This window comes from Poecilia reticulata, chromosome 5, assembly GCF_904066995.2.
Source record: "Poecilia reticulata chromosome 5, P_reticulata-male-v2, whole genome shotgun sequence".
Taxonomy (NCBI): domain Eukaryota; kingdom Metazoa; phylum Chordata; class Actinopteri; order Cyprinodontiformes; family Poeciliidae; genus Poecilia; species Poecilia reticulata.
Genome location: NC_088834.1, coordinates 16798252 through 16819687, shown reverse-complemented (window position 1 = coordinate 16819687; position 21436 = coordinate 16798252). Strand labels below are relative to the sequence as shown.

The following is a 21436-nucleotide window of genomic DNA, read 5'->3' as shown; positions in this document are numbered from 1 at the left end:
AGTTGCCTTATGCACTTATGAAAAGGAACACGTGTTTGAGAGCTTGTTTTGGGAAAAATCCTGTTTTTTAATAAAATAAAAAACCTAATAAAAAATGACCACAGCATGTTGTTAGACGGGTGGAGAGTTACACTTGAATTAAGTTCAATCAGCTCTAGAGAAAAGATAGGCTATTTGCTTTAAAACTTTCACATGAAATTAGAGCATCATGGGAGACAATGTTAAAGCATTGTAAGAAAATATTAACATAAAAAACAACTAAATGTCTGAGATCACGAGCAAGATGTGGTTTCCTTATATGTAAAACAATGTCACACTTCTAGAATTGTTTTTGGGTGGATGGTTGGAATTTATTTACAATTTTACTATTGCCAATACTAATACACTTTTATTAATAAGTTTTAATATTCCATTGTTCTCCCAAATGGCCAAAATTATGGATACTTGATGTTTTACTATCTAGAATAACCTGTGAAAACACACTAATCGGAAGCCATTAAGCTAAGAATACATCTGTATACTTCTGGTGTAATTTCATGGCTTATTTATCCATTCTAGTTATTTAAACAGTTTCCTCTCACTGTTCTGAATGAGAAAAGTTAGTCCTGACGGAAAAGGTGGAAATATTTAGATATAAATTGCATATTAGAGACATTTGTGACTTTCACACGAACGCCTTTGTAAAGCAGAGTAACAAGCGCAGTCAGATATTTATATCCGGTCTGACATAAATACTTGACAACACTGACACCTAGTGGACAAACAGCAGCAGCACAACCAGAAACCACAAGCTTCTGCCAGTGCAACGCAGAAAATCGCGATTCTTCTAAATATTTGACACTGACGTCACTTAACTAGACTGAATCCTTGAAGATGAATCAAATTAAATCTTCCAGGGAACCCAAGAACATAAAATAAAGAATAATTTTAGAGATTAGAAAATGTATGTCTGTACATTTAACTACATTTAATACAGCATGTCAGGTTTAATCTTTGCAGTACATGAAAGATGAATCCACAAACTAGCGAATTTTATTTAAGTTGACACTTTTAATGGACTTATAATACACCTTTTAGAGCAACTTTGCATTAAAAGTGTCATTATTTACCAAATGACACTTAATGACAACTGTCAAACATTCATGAAGACTTCTTAATGTTCATGACAGATGTTATGTCATGTTTATGACGGTGTCATGTCAGTCTTATGTACACCCCTTCAAACAAAGTATTACCTACTTTTCCACTTGAGAGAAGTGTTTGTTTTAGCCAATAATGATAATTACTTAGTGAATCCTCAAATTCAGCTTCCATGAAAATTAAAATATTACATTCAACCAATAACTTCACTCGAATGAGGGCTAGGTGTGAAATTGAAGTCAGCTTTTGCAGTTAATTTAGCATTTACCAAAGTTTGAAATTATATTTTCCACACAGGACCAAAAAAAATAGAAAAGGAAAAAAACATAAGACATGTGAGAAGATGAGAAGAGAAACTTTTCCAAAGCATTTTTTTAACAAAGAAGCATTAAAATTATACAATATTTAACATTTTTTAGCATTAATTCAGAGTACATTTAAAAGTGTGTAAATGTGTTTCCAACATGTTTTAGCTGCAGAGTAGTTTGAAGAGTGCCCATATATTTGCTATTAAAGAGTCTAAACGTCCACTTCCTGCTGTAGGTGTGAGATCAAATGAAGACCGAGGAGCAAAGTGTAGCTTTTACAGTTTTTATTGTTGCTGGAGGCTCTAATACAATATGAATCATAAGCTTTACAAAAGACAAAACCAAAAAAAAAAAAAAAAAGAACAAAAGATTCCCCTCCAAAATGGAAACAAATGTTTCCTTTGAGACACAAAGACAAACTGTGACCCCCAAACAAAAATCAGAAGATGAAGAGAGAGAAGAAGAGTAGAGGGGGAAGTAACTGTGATGTTTGTCTGTGTGCATGTTTGGGGTGGGGTGTTGTGTCCAGGGTGATTATAACAGTCCATCCCCATGATCCCACACAGGCTCACATGCATGCAGAAAGAGGAAAACAAAGTCAAAACCTGGTTGTGCAGAAAGAAAGGACGCCCTCATGTTTACATCCCTTAGAAGGCCGATAGATATATGTGGACAGTTATACTCTATACAAATATATCGGGGAGGGAGTCGTAGACAAAATAGGTGCAGGAGATAAATCCGATGAGTAAAACAAAACCGCCGCCAAGCCTACAGCAACTACAGCTCAGTCTGTGTCCGAGTCCAGAGTCGCTCCTGTTTTCTTTGAACCAGGGATAATTACTACACACTGTAGGATTATCATTAACCGTGGTAATACTATCAACAACATGGGAGACGGAGAGAAACGGAGTGAGACCGAATGGCTTAATGGCAGATGAAAAAACGTAAGACGGAGGAAAAAAACAAAACAACAACAAAAAAAAAAACATACAAAGCAAAGCATTTTTTCCTTTTTTGTTTTCAACAAATAAAAAGAGTGCAGCACTGAAAAGGGTACGGAGGGAGAGACAGAAAGAAAAGACGGCAGAGTTGAGGTGGAGAGATGGAAAGGGAGAAGAGGAGAACCGACAGTAGCTTCTCTAGCCGTTATGTTTGCTTTTGAGGGCCTTCACTAAGTCGGCCTTCAGAGCCTCCTTCTGTTGCTTGTCAGCCTGACTCTGAACACTCCTGTGCAGAGAGAGAGAGAGAGAGAGAGACAGAGAGAGAGATGATCAGCGCTCAAACATCACATCTACATTTGAGACTGAAAATGAGAGGGACGCGCTCATCCCGACAGGTCAGAGAAAACAGGTTAATTATGATTAATTACTCAACCAGAGGGAGGATTGGGACGTGCAGAGCATCTCTGACAGGCAGGAATATCAAAGTTTTTGCTTTAATTTGATTTATTTTAACCATTTTTACAGATTTTAGAAGAATGACAACACATGTTCACTAAATTTCAAACTAGGGAAGCACCGACCCACTTCTTTCACTTCTGATACCGATTCAGATAAATGATGTTTGGTATCGGTCGATACCGATCCGATACAGAAAAACAGAAGAATCGACATAAATGTACTGAATTACTAATTTATTTGATAACTCTGCATCAGTACAGCACACTGAAATTCACCAATAGCTTCACAAGCTCAAACATGTAAAAACAGCTTTAATTTCTTCAGTCTGTGCAATTAGGAGAAAAGCAGCCAATATAACAACAAAAGGTGGCTGCCTGGGTCAAACATATAAAAATGAACTGCAAACATAAAGTACAATTAGGATCTATAAATATAAAAATAAATAATAAAGCACGATGTCGCTCAGAGCACAAAGCATAGAATTAGACTGAATAGATCTGCCCTTATTCTTCACACTTTATCTAGATTTATTTTAAATGTTGGGACTGATACAGATATTAATATCGGATCGGTGCATCTCTACTTCAGATCTGAGAATCGGACTCAGAAGATTGAATTTGTTGTGAATTTTCTTCACACGAGATCAAAACTTTACGGTCAGGGTCAAATTTATTCATACACTCCGTGTCGGACGGAGTCAAGAATCCTCTGGAAAGACATCAGAAAAACATCTAAACATAATACTTTTGTTGGCAACTATATCAATTACAGAACACAATACCTTCTTTTTTATTTATATATTTTATGATAACACTGTCACTTTTTAGAAGATTTAACATCACAACTACAAATATACAATTTCCCAACAGGCCTGCAGAATTTGCTTGTATGTCACTTGAAACATAATTTGCAGCCTTAATAAATCCTTCAAACATTCCTTTGAGATTGTCATATTGCACAAATAAATACAGTTGACTGTGAACTGCAGGTCCAAATTAAATTCAAACTTGTGCATCACATTCTTGTTTTTAAACATGTCGGTTATATCTGCAAAAAGAAGCGTTAAAATGCATCAACTAAAGCTGAACATGGAGATGTTATCCATGAGTGTATGTAAACATGTGACCCCAACAGATCACACTGTGAAAACTTAAAACTGTTAGAGTAAACATTGTCACAGGCAAACCTGTGTGTAAAATTTGACTTTCATTATTTGTACATTTTAAAGTTCGCTGTTGCCATTCTTTAATTTCAGCGTCTCAAATTTTGGGTTGTAAAAGTCGGGTTTGTTCATTGTGATTAAAAAAAAACAACAACCTCATCAGGACAACAAGCTGAGAGGACAATTAATTAAAATCATCAGCCTGGTTAGTGTGTTAACACAAAGGTAAACAAACCTTCACAACATGCTTCACAAATGTTTCTAACTCTGAATGCTGGACATGCAAGTCTGTCCTAAAGCAAGAGATTAAAAATTAGATGCTTAATTAAATAGATTTTCTTCCACAGATGAACATAAAGTTTGATTTTATAGACGGTTCTTTGCAGAGGTCTTAAAAATATTACTCAATTAAGAGCAGAACTACTTCAACATATTTTTACTCAAGTAAAAAGTAACCATCCAAGAGTAAAAGGTATTTGTTACTCAATTACTGAGTAACTTTTCAAATTAATATTTAAAAATTACTAATCAGACAGACCAAAATATAAAGTTAATTTAAATTAAATTGAAAAATACTTTATTGATCCCAAAGGGAAATTAAATGTTGGATCTCATTAATTCAGATTCTTCAGAGTTATTATAGATGGGGATGTAGCAGTCTGTATTACAGGAAATCTGAAGAAGCTTCTGACTGAAGACACTTTGTGTCCCAAGTGGAAATTAATTTCCCAAATTGTTCTCTTGAAGTTTATGTTTTTTTAATCACAAAACGGGACTCAAAATATTGAACTTATTGTAAATTTTCTTCAGACGAGATCAAAACTTTACATTCAGGGTCGAATTTATTCATACACTCCCTGTAGGGCGGAGTCAAAAATCCTCTGGCAAGTCAGGGCAACAGGACATCAGAAAAATGGCTAAACGTAAGTATGTTAATTAAAAAAAAAAAAAAAAAAGTTTTTTGGAATTGTAGTTACTTAAAAAAACAGTTTCTTTCAATATAAAACTTATGAAACTTTAACAAAACCTGCAGGTGTGTGTTAGTCCGGTGAAGTTTTGGTTAAATTACTCAAGTAGAAGTAAATAATACAGTGTATTAAAAAATATTCCTAAAAGTAAATATTTTTAAGAAAATTACTCAAGTAAATGCAAGTCTGGTTTCTGTTCTGATGTTTGTTCTTGCACCATCCTGTGGAAAAGGTGTGTCAGTTTTCTAACTGGTTGTTGGTACCGCTGTGACTTCAGCTCAGGCTTCAGGTTATTTTCACACAGAAACACTCGGCCATGCCAGCTGTACCTCTGACCCTAGTCAATGAAGATCTGACGCTGAGTGAGGACCTGCGACAGCTCCCTCTGGAGCTGCCGGTACTTTTGATTATCGGGCAAAGACTCGATAGATCTGGAGCACAGAGGAGAGGCGGCAGGAGGAGAGAGAGGTGACACATGAGAGACATGAAAACAGAAACAGCGCTGGTGGAGGAGACAGAAATATGAGAAATGAAGAGACAGGGGAGTTCAGCAGCTTAGAGGTTAACTCACTGTGGGGCAGATTCAATAAGCTGCTGAGCGAAAACGGTATAAATAAACGTTGTGAGGACCACTCTGAGGTGTTTGCCGTACCTTAAGCCGTTAACGATATCCTTGGTCTTCCCAAAGTAGATTTCATTCAGTGTGGAGCGAATCTTGTTCTCCATGTCCTGAAACAGCACAATTATTACCATTTTTAAAAATGCTTTATTTATTTTAACTGGACAACATTTTCAGATGAAGGTGTGACAAATGTGTAGCATAACGTAAGAAATCTACTAGTGGCAAAGATTTTCTGCAAAAGGTCATTTCAGTTTTTAAAATGATGGCCTATTTTTGTGTGCATAGCTTGTAAAACTGTATTTTATGCCATTTTGGTAATAAATCTGTATTTACCCTGAACAAGCTCAGTGTTTAGATTAAGTCCTTGTTATTTTGCTGTGCAGCTCCACCTTGTTCACAACTAGATCAAACTCATGGAGTGACTTTTTATTTCATAAAGACTGTGTCCTCTTCTTATTTTCTTTGAACTTTAGTTTCATATTGACAAACATTTTTGCTTCTCTCTCAAGCAAGTTTAGAAAATCTGACAAAACACAAATGATATTTCTAAGTAGAGAGCTTAAAAGAAAAATAAATGCACCGACTTCAACAAGGCGGCCGATGTTGGCGATATGAGGTGAGGACTCCCCGACTGTCTCGTCTTTCTCCATCTGTGAAAAAGATTTAAAGAGTGTTTTAATTCCTGGTCAGGACGGATAAACGGTCAGCAGTGCTCCTCCGTCGAGCAGCGTTGTACCTGTCTTGTAAGGCTGCCTCCCAGGTTCATGGTGCCAGAGCCGGTCTTGGTTGTCTGGAGCCACAGCATGACGGTGGAGGTGAGTTTGTAGTGAGCAGTGCGACCGCTAGACTTCTCCTGCTCACAGGACGAACAGCAGCTCGTTAGAAAACATGACAGCAACCAACTTTCCAAACATTCACTGATGCTGGGGGACGTAAAAATAAATCCCAAGAAGAGTTCAATAGGAAATCAGATAATCGTAGCAATCAGGAATGGGGAATAAATCAATAAGAACATAGATAGGGGTAGACAAGTGATTAATATTCAATATATAAAATATTCACTGAACACCTGATCTAGAACCGCACTGCATTCTGGGAAAAGTGGGAAGACTTTAGCCATTCAACCTTAGAGTCACATAAGCAAAGTTGGTGGAATCAACTGACTCAATGCTCTTTGGTTACCTAGCAACTCACTAATTCTTTGGTTACCTAGCAACAGCCTGTTGAGTAACTGGCACAGCAGCAGTTTAAAGTTTTGCCACTGTGCTTCTTAACTGCTTAAAGAAAAAAAAAAAAAACGACATGAAGTGAAAACTGAGAATAAAACCAGAGGTAATGCCACCAGCTTGGCAGTAATTCAGATATTTATAACTAAAAAAAAATCAATAATTATCAAGACTGATACGAAACGCTTATATCGTGATACGTTTTTCAGTCAAAACGGCCAAACTTATAAGCTAATAGAAATAATAATATCAGTTGTTTCCTTTTCTGTGTTTTCTGTCAAAGGCTTGAGCGTCTTAGCCATTACTATTTAAATCAGGCGTGAAAATATAAATAACTCAATGGCAAAACTTGATTTCAGTCTGTAGAGCCAGAAAACAAGGTTAGAAATCAGCCAAAAACATCCAACTAGTTGTTTCTTTAAAAGGTTCAACATATATTTAAATAATTTTAAATATATGTTGATCATGGAAAAGAGTTCAAATAATTTTAGCAGATACCTGGATTTTGGTAAGAATATACCTGCAAACCCTCATTTCATGGGGAAAAATGAAGCCAAGTTAACTATGAACAAAGTTTGGAAATGTCAGCGTTATCTCACCTGCACCTCCACCACATGAATGGAGTCCCAGCATCCTTTAATCTTCTTGGATCCATCGCCGGCCTTTTTGATGAGAATAACTCCTGCGAAGCCATGATCCAAGTCCCAGAGATACACAGAGGACACGCCACCCTCAAAGTACCTGAACATTACGGGTAGATAATGCCACGGTCACAAGGGGGCAGCACTGATATGTACGTACTAACCTCCAGTCCGACACTCACAGGTCCCTGTACTGATCGAAGGCGTTGTTTGCTTCCACTTCAAGTTTCCTCAACCGAGCTGAAGGCATCGCACCATCTTCAATGGGAGGTTCATACTTATTACTCCACGGGGATCTGATGATTGAGAAATTACACAAATTCAGTGTTAAGTCTCAAAACAGACTTCAAGCCTCCAAGTACCAAATTAAAGGTGAGACTACAAGCGCGTAAAAAGGCCTGAGGCTGAATTTGTAGAACTGTAGGGGAAAATAAAACATCTCCAGTCAGTCGATTGCTGCTGCAGGAGCAGCACGAACAAAAATCTGCTATGCAAAGAGGAATCCAGGTTATTTTTAACCATGCTAATGTAGCTGCTGCTGCTGCTGCGCTTTGCTCTGCTGCAACAGGAAAAGGAACTACTGAATAACAGCAAAACTTGGCGTAAGAACATGATGCATTGGCCTGCTGCATCAGCGCTGGAGAGCTGGTTCAGCGCTGACCTCTGCTCTGCTCTGCTGACCTCTGCTCCTTAATAGATCTCTATTAAGGAGCAGAGGTCCTTAATAGGGACCTCTGCTCCCTATTAAGCTTGGTTGCTAACAATGCTAATCATTAAACGAGTCATGACAGGGGAACTACTTTCTGACATTTTTTTGTTCACTTTGAAGGAGGCACAGAGACAAAGTTAGCCGGAGATCAGTTTTGGTTTGGAGTGGATTTATTTTGTGTTATTTTTATAAGTCATAACAAATAAGGTGCATTCTACCCTGCAAAAAACAAAAATCACCTGCACTTAAACACTTGGTTGTACTCATGCTCGTGATCGCCATGCGTGGGTTTTAGAAAATAAAAATATTAAAGTATTAACATGATAAACTATTCTAATTGATGTAATAATTGTTTGCTAAAATATTCCAAGAGTCCTGAAGACACACTCTACATGCTAATGCTACACTGAGGCTGTGAGATGATGTAAAACAGAAAATCCACTTTATATTCATTCATTCATAATATAATATATAGTATAATATAATATAATTACACTGACTCAGGATCAGACTAAACTAGAATTTAAGAAATATATTAAAACTAAAATATTTGCAGTTGTAGAGTGGGAACTAAAAGAGCTCTACTCTTATTGAGGTAATGCGTCTTTACAAACTACTATTTGCAAACTAGTGTCAAGTCACTGTGGCATTTTACCAGTTTCTTTGTCTACAGAGCATCTAAAACGCTACCATCTTAAAATGTGGAAGACATTTCTTATGGCTATCGCACAAATTTAAGAAAAGCCTTTCCAAATTCTCCTCCGGTTCATCATTACTCCTAGACACATAAGACAACCAGAGAGAGGAGCCTGCAGCTGATGAATCCCATTATAATTCTTCTTTATATTCCGGTTGCACACTGATCCCTTGCACCTATTTTATCAGATGAAGGTCCAAGCTGGCAGCAACTATTGCTGTGTTCCAGTTCCACTCAGAACTGGGAAATTCCGACTTCCCAGTCGGAGAAATCAGCCATCCCAAGCCGGTTTTCCCACTGGGAAACTGGGATCAACTCTGACTTCCCCCCAGTTATGACTTCTAAGTCAGACTTTGCATTTCAATATGGCCTCTCTTTGCGTCAACAGAGGTGGAAACGTTTATTTTACCAAACACACAAGTAGAAGCGTCTAAAATCAATGTTGCATGTAGCGTCTGCAGCTCTAAACTGAACAAATTAAAAGTGTTGTTTACTTATGGAAAGCAGAGCTTAAAATGATGTTTGTACGAGTTTTTGCAAACAATGTTTCAGGGCGTCGCCATGTTGAAATTCAGACTTCTTAACTAGAACGTTGTCATCGAGTCTGGCTGCTCCGAGTACCCACTTCCCAGGAAACATCACCAGAGCCTGGTGATGTCAGGCTCTAACATCACCAGGCCTGACAAAATTCAAACTGACGTGAAATATTGTGGAGTTTCATATGAGGCGGTATCGTCACGACTCACACCAGATAATAATTGGATAAATTTTCCGTCTCAGGTAATTAATTTAAATGATGTACTGCACCTGTAGGAGTCGCCGTCTCGATTGTAATCACAGAGCAGGTAGTCTTTCCCCACCACTTTGTCGCGGGCGATCTTCAGGGGCTGGTCCACTGAGGAGAGGAGGTCCTCGCACAGACTGGGCACCTACAGCCAAACAGACATCGGCTCTAATCAAAACTGTATTTAGTTCAAATAAGCAGCTACACTCCTCAGATATCTCAGTGATGCTTTAGTTGAGACTCTGGTACTGATGGCAGCTTTACAGGATTTTCTCAGGGAAGAGAAACAGAAAAGCAAAAGATGGAGTTGGGTTATTTGATACTTTTAAGCTCTAATCACATTCCAGCATCACCCAGATGAGGTAGAATAAAATATAATTTTGAAATATAATATCTAAAGGATAAAGGGGTACAAATTAGTTCTCACAGACTGACATGGAGTCCCCCCCTCCTTCACGCTCTTGCATCAGAGCACAGACACAAAGGCAGCCCTGTTATTCTGCAAAAGCCCCCATGCCCACAAACAGACACTCTCCCACATAAACGCACCTGGCAGCCCAGACTGGCCAAGAGCACAGAAACGAGTCTGAACTGGGAATATAGTGGAGGGTAAAGAAACGCAGGATCAGAGGGGAAAAGATGAGAGATGTGGGACAAAACAGGAACAGGAGAAGAGATTTTAGCTGGCAAGATAAAGTTTCAGCGGTGGGCAGAGCCAAGAAGAAGTTGGCAGTGGAGGTGATTGACAGCTGTGATAATGACCACTAATAACCGGACATAGTGGTCACTCGGAATGAAAAGAGCAGGTGTTCATGGGGTGACAGGTTAGAGGGGAGGAGGGGGGATCTGGCTGAAAAGAAACGGATGGAAAACCTGGAGGAAAAGTGTTTGATTCATGTCTAAGTTAAGGTAATTTATGATGCAACTTCTGTTAAAATCAACAAAGAAAATCTAAATTACTGCTATATTAGCTGCTAAAGTAAAACCATTCATCGAGAAATTGTTAGTGAGCAGAAATGATCATCGCTGCATGGAATAAATAAAACACAGGGAATTTAAAGGCATACAGGAATCCCTGCAAAGACCAAAGGAAAGTACTGACCAGGTCGATGAGGTCACTGAGGTTCTTCTCGATCTGCTGAGGAGGCAGACGCCTCATCAGGTCCAGAGCACAGTCCAACTGTTGATCGTTCTGAAACACAGAGAAGTCAAACACTTAAAACTCAAACCTGATTGAAGAGAGTCAACATGGCCTTTCTTTAAAGAAACAAAAACAAATGGGGTTTCTGGACATCAGAGAATCTACTTTTAACATTATCCCAGAAAATAAAGCTTCTAAAACCCGAAACACCAATCTGCCCCAGGTGGAGAGCCAGATTGTCAATATCAACAACTGTGACTGAATGTGCCATTTATCACTGCAGAACCTCATTCCACAACACCACGTTACGCCCCTCCGCATTAGGGGTTTAATGCGTACAAACTCAGATCATAAACACATAAATTGTTAAGTCGTTTAGACAAACTGAGCCAAAATGCAGAAGTAAAGTCCACAGGCAATAACGCCAAATGGCAGCCAGCTACTCCCAACCTAAAACACACAACAACCCATCATCAGGGTGTGAGAACTTCAATAAAATCAGGAGCTCCGGCTTAGCAAGAACATTTGTGTGTGTGAAACATGATGCCGATACGGCAACGCAGTAGCAGCAGTTACTACACAGAAGCCGTTGTTCCAGTCCAAACAAACATCAAACTGGGAATGTTGCAATCGTCCTTTACAAGGAGATCAAATCCGATATTTCACTGCAGGAAATATTAGCGGGAAATATTAAAACAGTCAGTGAATCTTCTTCTGAGGAGTGGACGTCCCAGGAAGTTGACGCCAACGCTAGGAATGCAGTGTGGCAAATGATTAGGATCGTTACAGCGGCAGTACAAGGACGCAAGAAAGCTGAGAAAAAAACAGAAAACAAAACACAGACATATTTTATTCAGACAAAACCAAAGAGGTGACCTGATCCAGAGCTCCACATTTAGTGAAGATTTAAACATTTCACATCAAGACCTGATTGTGATTGACAGACTGCAACGTTAAACTAAAATTCATTTAAATATTAACTGCAACTCAAACAAAAGATTGGACAAAAGACGTAGATGACCGATAAGGTCATTCAGAATGCCTTTACATTAATGGATTAAAAAGATACAGAGGTTTGTTTTTGTTACATGACTAATGACAGTATGAAATATGCCGAGAAACCTGCAAAGCCCAAATTTCTAATATTTAATAATGGAGGTTTAGTTACTTAACATGGTTGTTTATATAGCTGACGTAAAAAAAAATGCACCAAGAGGTTTTTTTTTTTTTTTTCATTTATCCTATCATTTATACACGGTATTCATAATATATTTAAAAAGTTATTTAAAAAAAGTCAATTTCATCCACTTCACCTTCAATAAGCACATTAACATATGAACTCACTCACCCAGATTCTCCTGAGCTTACAAAGCTATCATGTTGTCTTTCTGCAAGTGGAAAAACTACCTAATAAAAACAGCAGTTGTAAGAATAAATGAATGAAATAAATGGTGCCTTTTTGAAATTAAAAGTCGTGACTGATTGCTTTCCTTTACTCAGATTTTCTGTCACACCATTACAGTTTTGATTGAAGAGAATTACCGCTATTTTTTGGCAGCATGACACAGTAAATAAGTGCTGCTTCCCCTCCACCACCTGTTGCTGTGCACCAGGGTTGTCACATTACTAAAACCTTAAACTCAACACCGAGACTAGGAAAGAAATACTGTATTTCCAATGCTGACTGCTGCAACATTTTTGAAGAATCACGGTTCTTTCTAGCTAAAAGCAAAACTTGCATTTAATTGCAATATTTCTACTTCTTAATCAATAATTAGGTTTGGATATTTACAGGTAGGAAGAGCATCTCAGACTGTCAGAACACCGTCACTTTTCATGACCCTAAAGCCAATTTAACTAGATAGCGTTAGCTTGTGTCGTCCAGCAGCTCCACTTCTTCTGGAGATTCAGGAGCTGTACTGATATTTTTAAGTGACTCTCAAACATCAGGGTCATACTGATACATTTTTATTCTATATTTATTGCTTGACATATGTAATAATTCTATGTTTTAGTGGAAAAAAACAAATGTTTTCCCTCTAAATAAGAATAATTCATGTTTAAGACAAAGTTTTATTTGAAAGCACAACATTGATCAAACTGTGTCACATGTTACAATTAATCAGATAAATGTGTTCTGCATTACAAATGGCACTATCGGTATGGTAAACATTTTATTTTTTCAAGGAAATTAAATAATTTCATAAAGATGCAATACACAGTAATTAAAAGCCATCAGATGGATGAGTCACTCTTTCATATCCGTTAGCATATTTTGAATTGCTTTGTATTTAAAGCTCTATAATCCGTCAGCTCCACAAATAAAAACAAAGCATGTAATGACCAGTATTGCAACATTCTGTACATTAAATGCACAATCTGACTGTGCAGGAAATCTTTACGCCTCTGCAGGAAATCTCTCTCGTACTCAGCGATCGGTAACAGACTCCACATCTCAAGTTCAGCCTGAGGAGCCTCATGACTTCCCATGTGAGCGTTTGGTAAAGGACAAAAGGAGCAGCAAATATGTCAAAGTTATTAAGTTGCAAAACGAACACAGATCACAACAAGGTTTTTATGTCAAAATTCTAGCAGAAATAGGCCATTAGATGTTTAATATTTTGCACTGTTTGACAGGGATGTGTGAGGGGAAAAATGAGTTCTTCACCAGAGTCAATTTTTAGCTTTACTGGTCAGTCATTAACTGAAAGTCCATTATTTTTCCAGTAAGTGAACCACAGACGAGCATCACCAACACAGACATGAAGAATTTCCAGTCTGGCAGACGTCCATCTTTATTATAGGGAGTTTTATAATGAAGTCTTCGAAAGAACAGAGATGCAAGAGACCATTTAAAAGGAAGCAAATCTCTGCAACATGTTGAGACATGTCTCTGTAACTCAGAGTTTCAACAGGTAACAGGAAGGCCGGACATATTCCAGCAAGATTGCTGTTTTTATACTTTTGAACTCTGCGTTGATTATCCTGCGTCGATTATGGAGCAGGCAGGTTTAGGAAATGTTGCCACGGTTTGTGGAAATCTTAGAGTCAAGATAAGTACCCAAATTCTGGAGACAACACACACAGATGAGGTTGTTTCTGTAATGACAGCTGTGCCAATGGAGACTGTCAACACTGTTCAAAACTCAACTCTGGGATAATTTTGACCATTAAGGAACTCCATATATCTACAGCAAATGTTCCCCCACAGAGAGACGAGGATGCCTCAATCCTTAAGGTAAATATTTAATGACTGCTCACAGCAGGAAGGCTAGTAAAAAACCAAATTTGAATGTGTTCATGTTTTATGTTAAAGCTCTTCTTATATTAATCACATTTTCTATGTGTAGGTCAACGTTTTACAAAAAAAAAAAAGAAGATGGGAAATCACCCAGGAACTTCTGAATTGTGCACTCCTTAGTTTGCATGGAGCATTTTAGACGTTTCATTACCCTGGTCCTCAGGGCATGTCCTGCATGTTTAGGCATTCCCCTGCTGCCACCCACATGACGTAAATGAATGGATGATGAACAGGCTCCTGTAAAACCTGACAGGATGCAGAGGAGGCAATACAGTCATCTGAGTCTGATGGACTGAAGCAGACAGGGCAGTGGGCCCCAAAGACCTGGCCCGGGATCCCTGCACTGCTCAGGCATGAACAAGCAGAGGAAGAGGAAAATGTTCTGAGGTCAAACACAAAAAGAAGTTCATAAAAAGTACAACAGGTTTGCACAAAAGCACTAGTTCACATCCCAAATGGACCAGAAATGCATTATTACTGCTGATTGCCAATTTATAAGGCTTAGATACTGGTTAAATCATCTGGGAAGATAATATATAGTTTAACAAAAGGTTATATCTAACATTTGAATAACTTTTTAATGAGTGATAAAGTGTGTGTTTTTCCAGAGGACATTAGGTGAGAAAGATCGATGTGTGCCGTGGAAACCTTAGCTGCTTTGCTGGCCCAGTGTTTATCATGAGCCAAAACGTAAATTAAGCTGCTGAGAGCTCACTGACAGGGTGTGGCTACAACATGTTTAGCACTTTCAACAAACTGCTCTGCATGTGTAAAAGCACATATCAATCCGAGGTTCATCGCCTTTCCTCTGCTTATTAAGTTAACTCGTTTTTACCACCGAGATAGGCAACTAATACGATAATATAACCTGTTTGGCATATATAAGACAGGCAGGAAGTTATAAAATCCCACTGATAAAGTGCTTGTTTAACTGTAAATCATCTTGTTATCTTTTGACGGATGTGGAAGACAAATGGCGAATCTAAAAGTGTTTAAACAGGACCGCTTCTGTACAGTGTCTGGATATTGATAATGTAGTGGGCAGGAATGGCGTCTGAACTAGAGACGGAGTAAAAAACTGAAGGTTAAGCAGCAAACGCCCAATAATACATAGACAAAAAAGAAGAAGACAAAAAAAAACGTCGACCAATCCGATGAACGGAAACCAAAACATTAAAACCACTTCTAATTTCTTCATGTTTGCTTTGACAGCAGTCAGATTACTTCTAATCCTTTAAAGTGGTTTGATCAACACTTCTCCAGGCTTTCTGAAGGTCTTTCAATGTTTTTCCTTAAAACTGATTATTTCTGCAGCTTCTGTGCATTAAATGTAATTTTGTAGCACTTTTTATGCTGATAACTATAACGCAAATGCTTTATAGAGGTTAAAAACTGATGGACCAGCATAGAACGGAACAAAAATAAATAAATTAAACAATTTAATTGTATGAGGAGACACGGTTATGTAGTTTTGTGTGAGAATTAAAAGCACATTAAAAAAAATCTTAAATGAATATAATTCTTGCTAAAACTTTTAACTAGCTCTTGTACCCAACCATGTCAGTACACATAGTTTAGGTGTCTGAAGATAAAGATGATGCTTTAGGTCAAAATAACTTGATGAACATTATATGAATGCTATGCCTTTAAGAAAATCTTTAATTTTAGAACCTTATTTGTCTGAATGGCTGGTAGATCAGAGTCAAGTAGCTTAAATTAAAAAGCCAGACTGAAAGTGAGTTTTAAAAAGTGGTCAAGGAAGACCTTGAGAAAACCTGAAGGTGGAAAAACCAGCAAGTTGTGGCAACCTGACAGTAAAATACAAAGAAATCAGAGGTGACTTTTGTATGCATGTGTAACTTGTCAGTTAAATTTGCTTTGCTAAACATCTGAGTTAATCATAAAACAGCTTAAAGCAGCCAGACTAAACATTTTTACCTTCTGTACATCAGCAGCTTCTGTATCTACAGTGACGGCCTTTATCTGCTGCAGCAGCAGCTTTATGAAATGAGAAATGTAAAAGGGCAAGCAAATAAGCTACAGCTGAATGAAGACCTGAGTGAGTGCTACAAAGCACGGAGCAGATGCAGGACTGAACTAAACCCCAGGGGGGCTTTCTCTCCCCAAACATACAGCGAACAGCAGGTCATGAGATCGCAGGGCCGAGCGGACCGGCCAGGGCATGAAACTGTGGGGAATGTGTGGGAGGATGCACTCCAAACTGGAACAGCATACAGACAAAACTTGTTTTTTATCATGACTTACAGGTTTACACTCTGTGCGACAAACATTTTCCTCTGGTGTCAAAGTTAATACTGGAATAAAATTCGACTTGAGCAAAATTGTCCCTCTGTTCTTGAGGCAAGAGAAACAGTTACATGTGAGGAACAGGATCCATTTATGAAACTTGGCATTAATCAACAATCACCACTACACATGTTTATTTCACCTTCTGTACTTGTAAAAGTTGTAAAACTAACATAATCCAGCACTATAATATAATCCAAGAAAGGAGTTCATGATGGAGTATATAAACACGCTCCTTAAGCCGAACCGAGTTCAACAAGTTCCCACGCAATGCCTCTTCTCTAAGGTCACCTGCTGCCCATCTTCTCCAAAATCTCTTTCACCTGATGAGACGGCCTGTTTCAGACAGCAGCTGCATTCCTCAGCAGTGCTTTCCTGGTGTAAACACCGCTCAGACCAGCAGACAACCCCCTCAGGTCAGGGCGGAGCAGGATGGATGAGGTGAGACCAAGGAGAGAGGGCGACACCGGAGAAACTCCAGCTGCTGCTCTCCTCTTACACACAGCAGTGTTTAGTTTGCATGGAGATGTGCTACTTCTACATAAACCAAGTGGGTTTAACATGAAGGACAAAAAAAAAAAAAAAAGATGGATTACAGCAGATTAGATTTTTACAACTACCAACACTTCTTTCATCTAGGTTTTTAAAGGAAACCAAACTGAATTAAATGATACTAAATAATAAAAAAGCCAGTGAAACAGACCACAGTACTGTGGGTGAATGTGGTCTATTTAAAGTCCGATGTGACTGGCTGGGAATAAAAGGATTAGCTGGAATTCTGATAAAGAGTGAGTTTTTAGTTACTGTCTTATATAGAAAGACCCGACAGAAAAACAGAGAACTGCTGGGTAAAAATTACAGAACAGCTAACCTTTTAAATCAGGAAATACAAGATGGACCAACTTTCTCTTTGTGTACAGATTGAAACAAATCAATAAACAATAGACATAGCATCAAATACATTTGAAAAAATATACTATTAAATTAAATGTAGAATTTAAAGGTATTTTATATGACTTAATGGTCATAAAATGAGATAAATTAACAGATATACCCATATTAAGTACATGGGTAATAAATTATTTGTTAATTGCCCCCAAAGCTTTTTATACATAAAGAAAAATAGCCTGCATGTACTGCAGGCTATTAATAGATGTGTAGGTCCATAACCTTCTTTGATTTGTATTAAAGAAAAAACATCTAAAAGTAAAAGTCACTGACAGAGTTGTACGTATAGACAGAAAATTGTGTAAGTCCATTTAATGGATACATACATATATACATATATATTAGAGATGTGCTGATCAGGTTTTTTCCTGCCGATTCAGATCACCCATGAGGGCTGATCACCGATACCGATCACATAATTATTATTTTTTTAATCATAAGCTCTACCGGTTACATTATATGGAAAAAGGAACCATGAATTCACCTTAATATAGACAAAAACTTGTTTTTAACTTTTTTAAAGAAAAAAACAAAACAGGCATTGTGCAAATTGTACTGCTATCGTTAATACCATCTCTAACAGACTGAAAACATATGAAGGCTCTGAAGAGGCTAAATAATGCAAAAAGTCAAAATAAAACCTCTCAACATTGCCAAAGAAATTCAAGTATAAAACTTAACATTCAAAGGCAAATACAGGTTCCATTACAATAAAGAGCCACCTTAAGCCACCTCAGTTACTGAATGAAAACTTCCTGATAGCATGGCGGCTAGCTGATTACTGCTAGTTCTGATTGGTTGTTTCTGACTGAGCGGAGTAATTGTGCAAAACAGGAAAGAGGCAGAGGAGATTGATTATTTTTTCAGAGATTATCTGTCTCATGTTAGGATAGCGAAAGTTTTAATACGTGTGTTAAATGTATTTTTTTAAGTTAGATGCTGCAGCTTTAAGCAGAGGTTCGGTGTGAGAGTCACTACCAGGTGGAGCAGAAGCGGTGCTCCGTCTGTGAAATATTACTACCTGTAGCGCGGAGCAGTGGTTCAACAGTGAGAGCAGAACCAGCGTCTTAGACTTTAATTGCAGCTCAAAGACTTAAATTATTTTCCAGGTTATTTGTTTAGCTTTCTTACCGTCATGCTAATTCTTGTGTTTGTAGCTGCGCGCTGCTTTACTTGCAATCTGATCGTCGCTCCATATGTCTTTTTTACTGCAGTGAGCCTCGATGTAGCCAAACTCCGTCAAGTATGGCATTGTTTTTATGCCATATTAGATTCGTCGTGTTGATGCATTTTGACCTGCTTCACCCCACATGCTTCAATTTTTCACCTCAACACGCAAAAGTCCTCAATCACTCAGTGCGTTATGGTTACACATCGCTTAGTATTTATTGCTGCGCGTTTGCTCAGTGTGAAGAAAGGAAGAGACCAGCTGCACAGGCAGGCTGCGAAATTAGATGCAGGTGATCGGTTTGTGTGATCGGCAACAAGAGACCGTGATCGGCGATCACCGATCATACACTTTTTCACGGAAATCGGCTGATTATGATCAGTGGCTGATTAATCGGCACACCTCTAATATATATATATATATATATATATATATATATATATATATATATATATATTATATAAATCTGACTTTTAAGCTTTTAATTGGTTTCATGTGAAACAGTCCAGGGAAAACTGACCAACTCTAATCTCTAGTAGAATGGCTGATGCAGTTCTTACATGTTTACAAAAGGAAAACTGTGAATAATTTAAATTTCCCATTAAAATTAGTCTGTAATTGGTTTATTAGTCTTTACTTGATGTTCCATTTGCATAGATGTCAGCAGGTACATTCATGAATATAATTCTTGATTTTCCTTATAATTGAATTTTGATTAATCTTTGATCAGATTCTCAATAAATCCATGAGAAAACTTGTTTCTTTTTTAAAATATAGCTCACAATATTCAATGGGAAAGTCTAGAATTTATTGTTCAGGGTTGGCTTTTAATCGGTTTAAGGGTATTAACTTAAATAATGTAATCTAATATTACTAATGCTGTTTATTTGCAACAGGCCAACAGTTAGATTTGTTATTGTAAAAGACAATGCTGATGTAGTACAACAAGATGTTGCTGGTAATGTCTGTCATCAAGAGTCTGTTTGAATTATCATTCATGTCAGCACAGAATCATATTTACAGGCCTGCTTTTTTGAAAATCATGGTTTAAATTCTGACCGAATATTTGTATACAATCAGACTCTCATAACATTGCGCCTTGCTCTGACCTAAGCTGTCATTTTACGATTTCCTGGTTAATCCTGAATATTATCGTTTGTAAAATTGAAGGAACATCAATGTACCCACTTGAAAAGATACAAAAAGAGTCGATCGACTGGTGACATGTTTTAAAATGAGCGGCATTGCTACAGAGAAACAAAGTTACTGTGAAACTCTTAAGCCAGGGAAACCTAGCAGAGAGCTGCCAGCTAGTCATGGTTAAGAAAAGGAAGAGCCAGCAGTTTTATTTTAGCAGCAGGCAAACCGACGCTCGGCTATTTAAGTCTGCGTTAAAGGCTGGAGGGATTGTATGAGAGCTATATTAGGAATCTCCTCCGCTGCCGTTAACAAACTTGTGTCAAATCCAAAACATCCTGTGCTAACTCTGTGCCTACGGGGCATGTAGCTTGGCTGTTAGCAGGTGGCTAACTAGCAGGAAGAAACAAAAGCTAGATTAACCACAAAGCTAACTGCTCCTTATTGGTCACAGTTAAGATGCCTCCTTGAGTTATGCTCTCCGGTCCTCTCGGGTTACCAGCCAGCACATCCAGCTGGCCGGAGAGCTTCGGCACTCCAACCAGAAGCCTCTCACCCCTTCCCCGCTTCCCAGTAGCGTTAGCACGGCCCTTACCATGTCTGCGACGGTCTCTGCGGGGAACGGTTTCACCAACGGCTGTACGCCTTAGCTTCGCTGTGGTTATACACCTGGCTCCTCACGACTTTTAATCTTTTCGTTTTATTTGTTTTAGTTCCCCCAGTGGAAGATGTTTTATTCGCCTCTCCCTCACTGAACCCAGCCCTGTCAGCGAAATTCACTTCCTCAACCGGGCTACAGGAAGGAGGCTGCGGTGAGAAAACAGCAGGCCTCGCTTCTACCTCCGGGTCACTCTGAGCTCTGCTCGCTTGCAACCAATAGCGAAGGAGCAAGAAAGGCATTGCCAAGTATGGAAAGAGAGCCGCTGAGCGACAAATATGCGGACGCAGAGGGCGGCAGAAAGACGGTTACACAAAATTATGACAAAACAGTTATAGGAGTATGTTTACATTGGGAACAAAAAGGGTGACAGGATGCTTTTCAATACACACGTTCCACCTGACAGAATCAGGAAACTTTTTTAAAAGTCTGTGTTCTGAAAGTACTACAAGTGCAGTACAAAAGTACCATGAGCATAGCTGCTGGACCTGTCTGAAATGGCAATGTCACGGGTCTGTACATGTAAGGAAACGAAACAAACAAACAAGAACTGATAAAAGTTGTGATAGATCATCTAGAGCAGTGGTCTCTGTTTACTGAGAAATCAGAGGTTGTGGCTTCTCCACCGAATCCCTAAAATCCAATATGGCTACTGCTAATGAAAACACTACAATCCCACTGTACTAACATTTTTTTCTTCTTTCTTCGCTATTCTTACTATTTGTTTCTAATTAAATTAGCTCTGCAATTGTAACTTATTGTTTGCAAAGCCTAATCATTGAAGACAAAGTAAATTATATCTACTTCAGAGAAATGATTTTTGGTGCTGCATGATCAGTAGTACAAACACCTCAATTACAGAGATACTGGCTGTCTATAAAGGTGTAGTTGTTCTGGTTGGAAATTACAATTCATGCAGACCAGCTGACATTTTTCCTCTATGTTTTACAAGAGGAAAAATGTCAGTGTCCTTTCTGACCTTTTGGGATTAGTAGCAGATAATTGAGAAACCTAAAAAACTTAGTCCACTCTTAGCAAAGGCAGTTTTGCTTGGTCTAATCTAGATAAAATATACTGGTCTAAACCAGGGATACACTTAACATTGATGGATATCTAAGC

General features: G+C 38.2%; 1 protein-coding gene across 3 annotated transcripts; it reads right to left on the bottom strand.

Annotated features, from left to right (window-relative positions):
* Positions 1 to 1717: 1717 nt before the first annotated feature.
* On the bottom strand, positions 1718 to 20516 carry capzb (capping actin protein of muscle Z-line subunit beta). Of its 3 annotated transcripts, none has more exons than XM_008409788.3 (10): positions 20255 to 20516; positions 10760 to 10849; positions 9681 to 9802; positions 7650 to 7763; positions 7426 to 7567; positions 6337 to 6453; positions 6185 to 6250; positions 5631 to 5707; positions 5308 to 5409; positions 1718 to 2675 (listed from the first exon to the last, which is right to left on the bottom strand). In XM_008409788.3, the coding sequence occupies exons 1-9, from the start codon at positions 20255 to 20257 to the stop codon at positions 5316 to 5318; spliced, it is 825 nt and encodes a 274-aa protein (XP_008408010.1). In that variant the 5' UTR covers positions 20258 to 20516; the 3' UTR covers positions 1718 to 2675; positions 5308 to 5315. The 3 variants fall into 3 exon arrangements, with proteins under 3 accessions (XP_008408010.1, XP_008408011.1, XP_008408012.1); XM_008409789.3 differs by having other exon boundaries at positions 5315 to 5409; XM_008409790.3 differs by lacking the exon at positions 5308 to 5409.
* Positions 20517 to 21436: the final 920 nt, after the last annotated feature.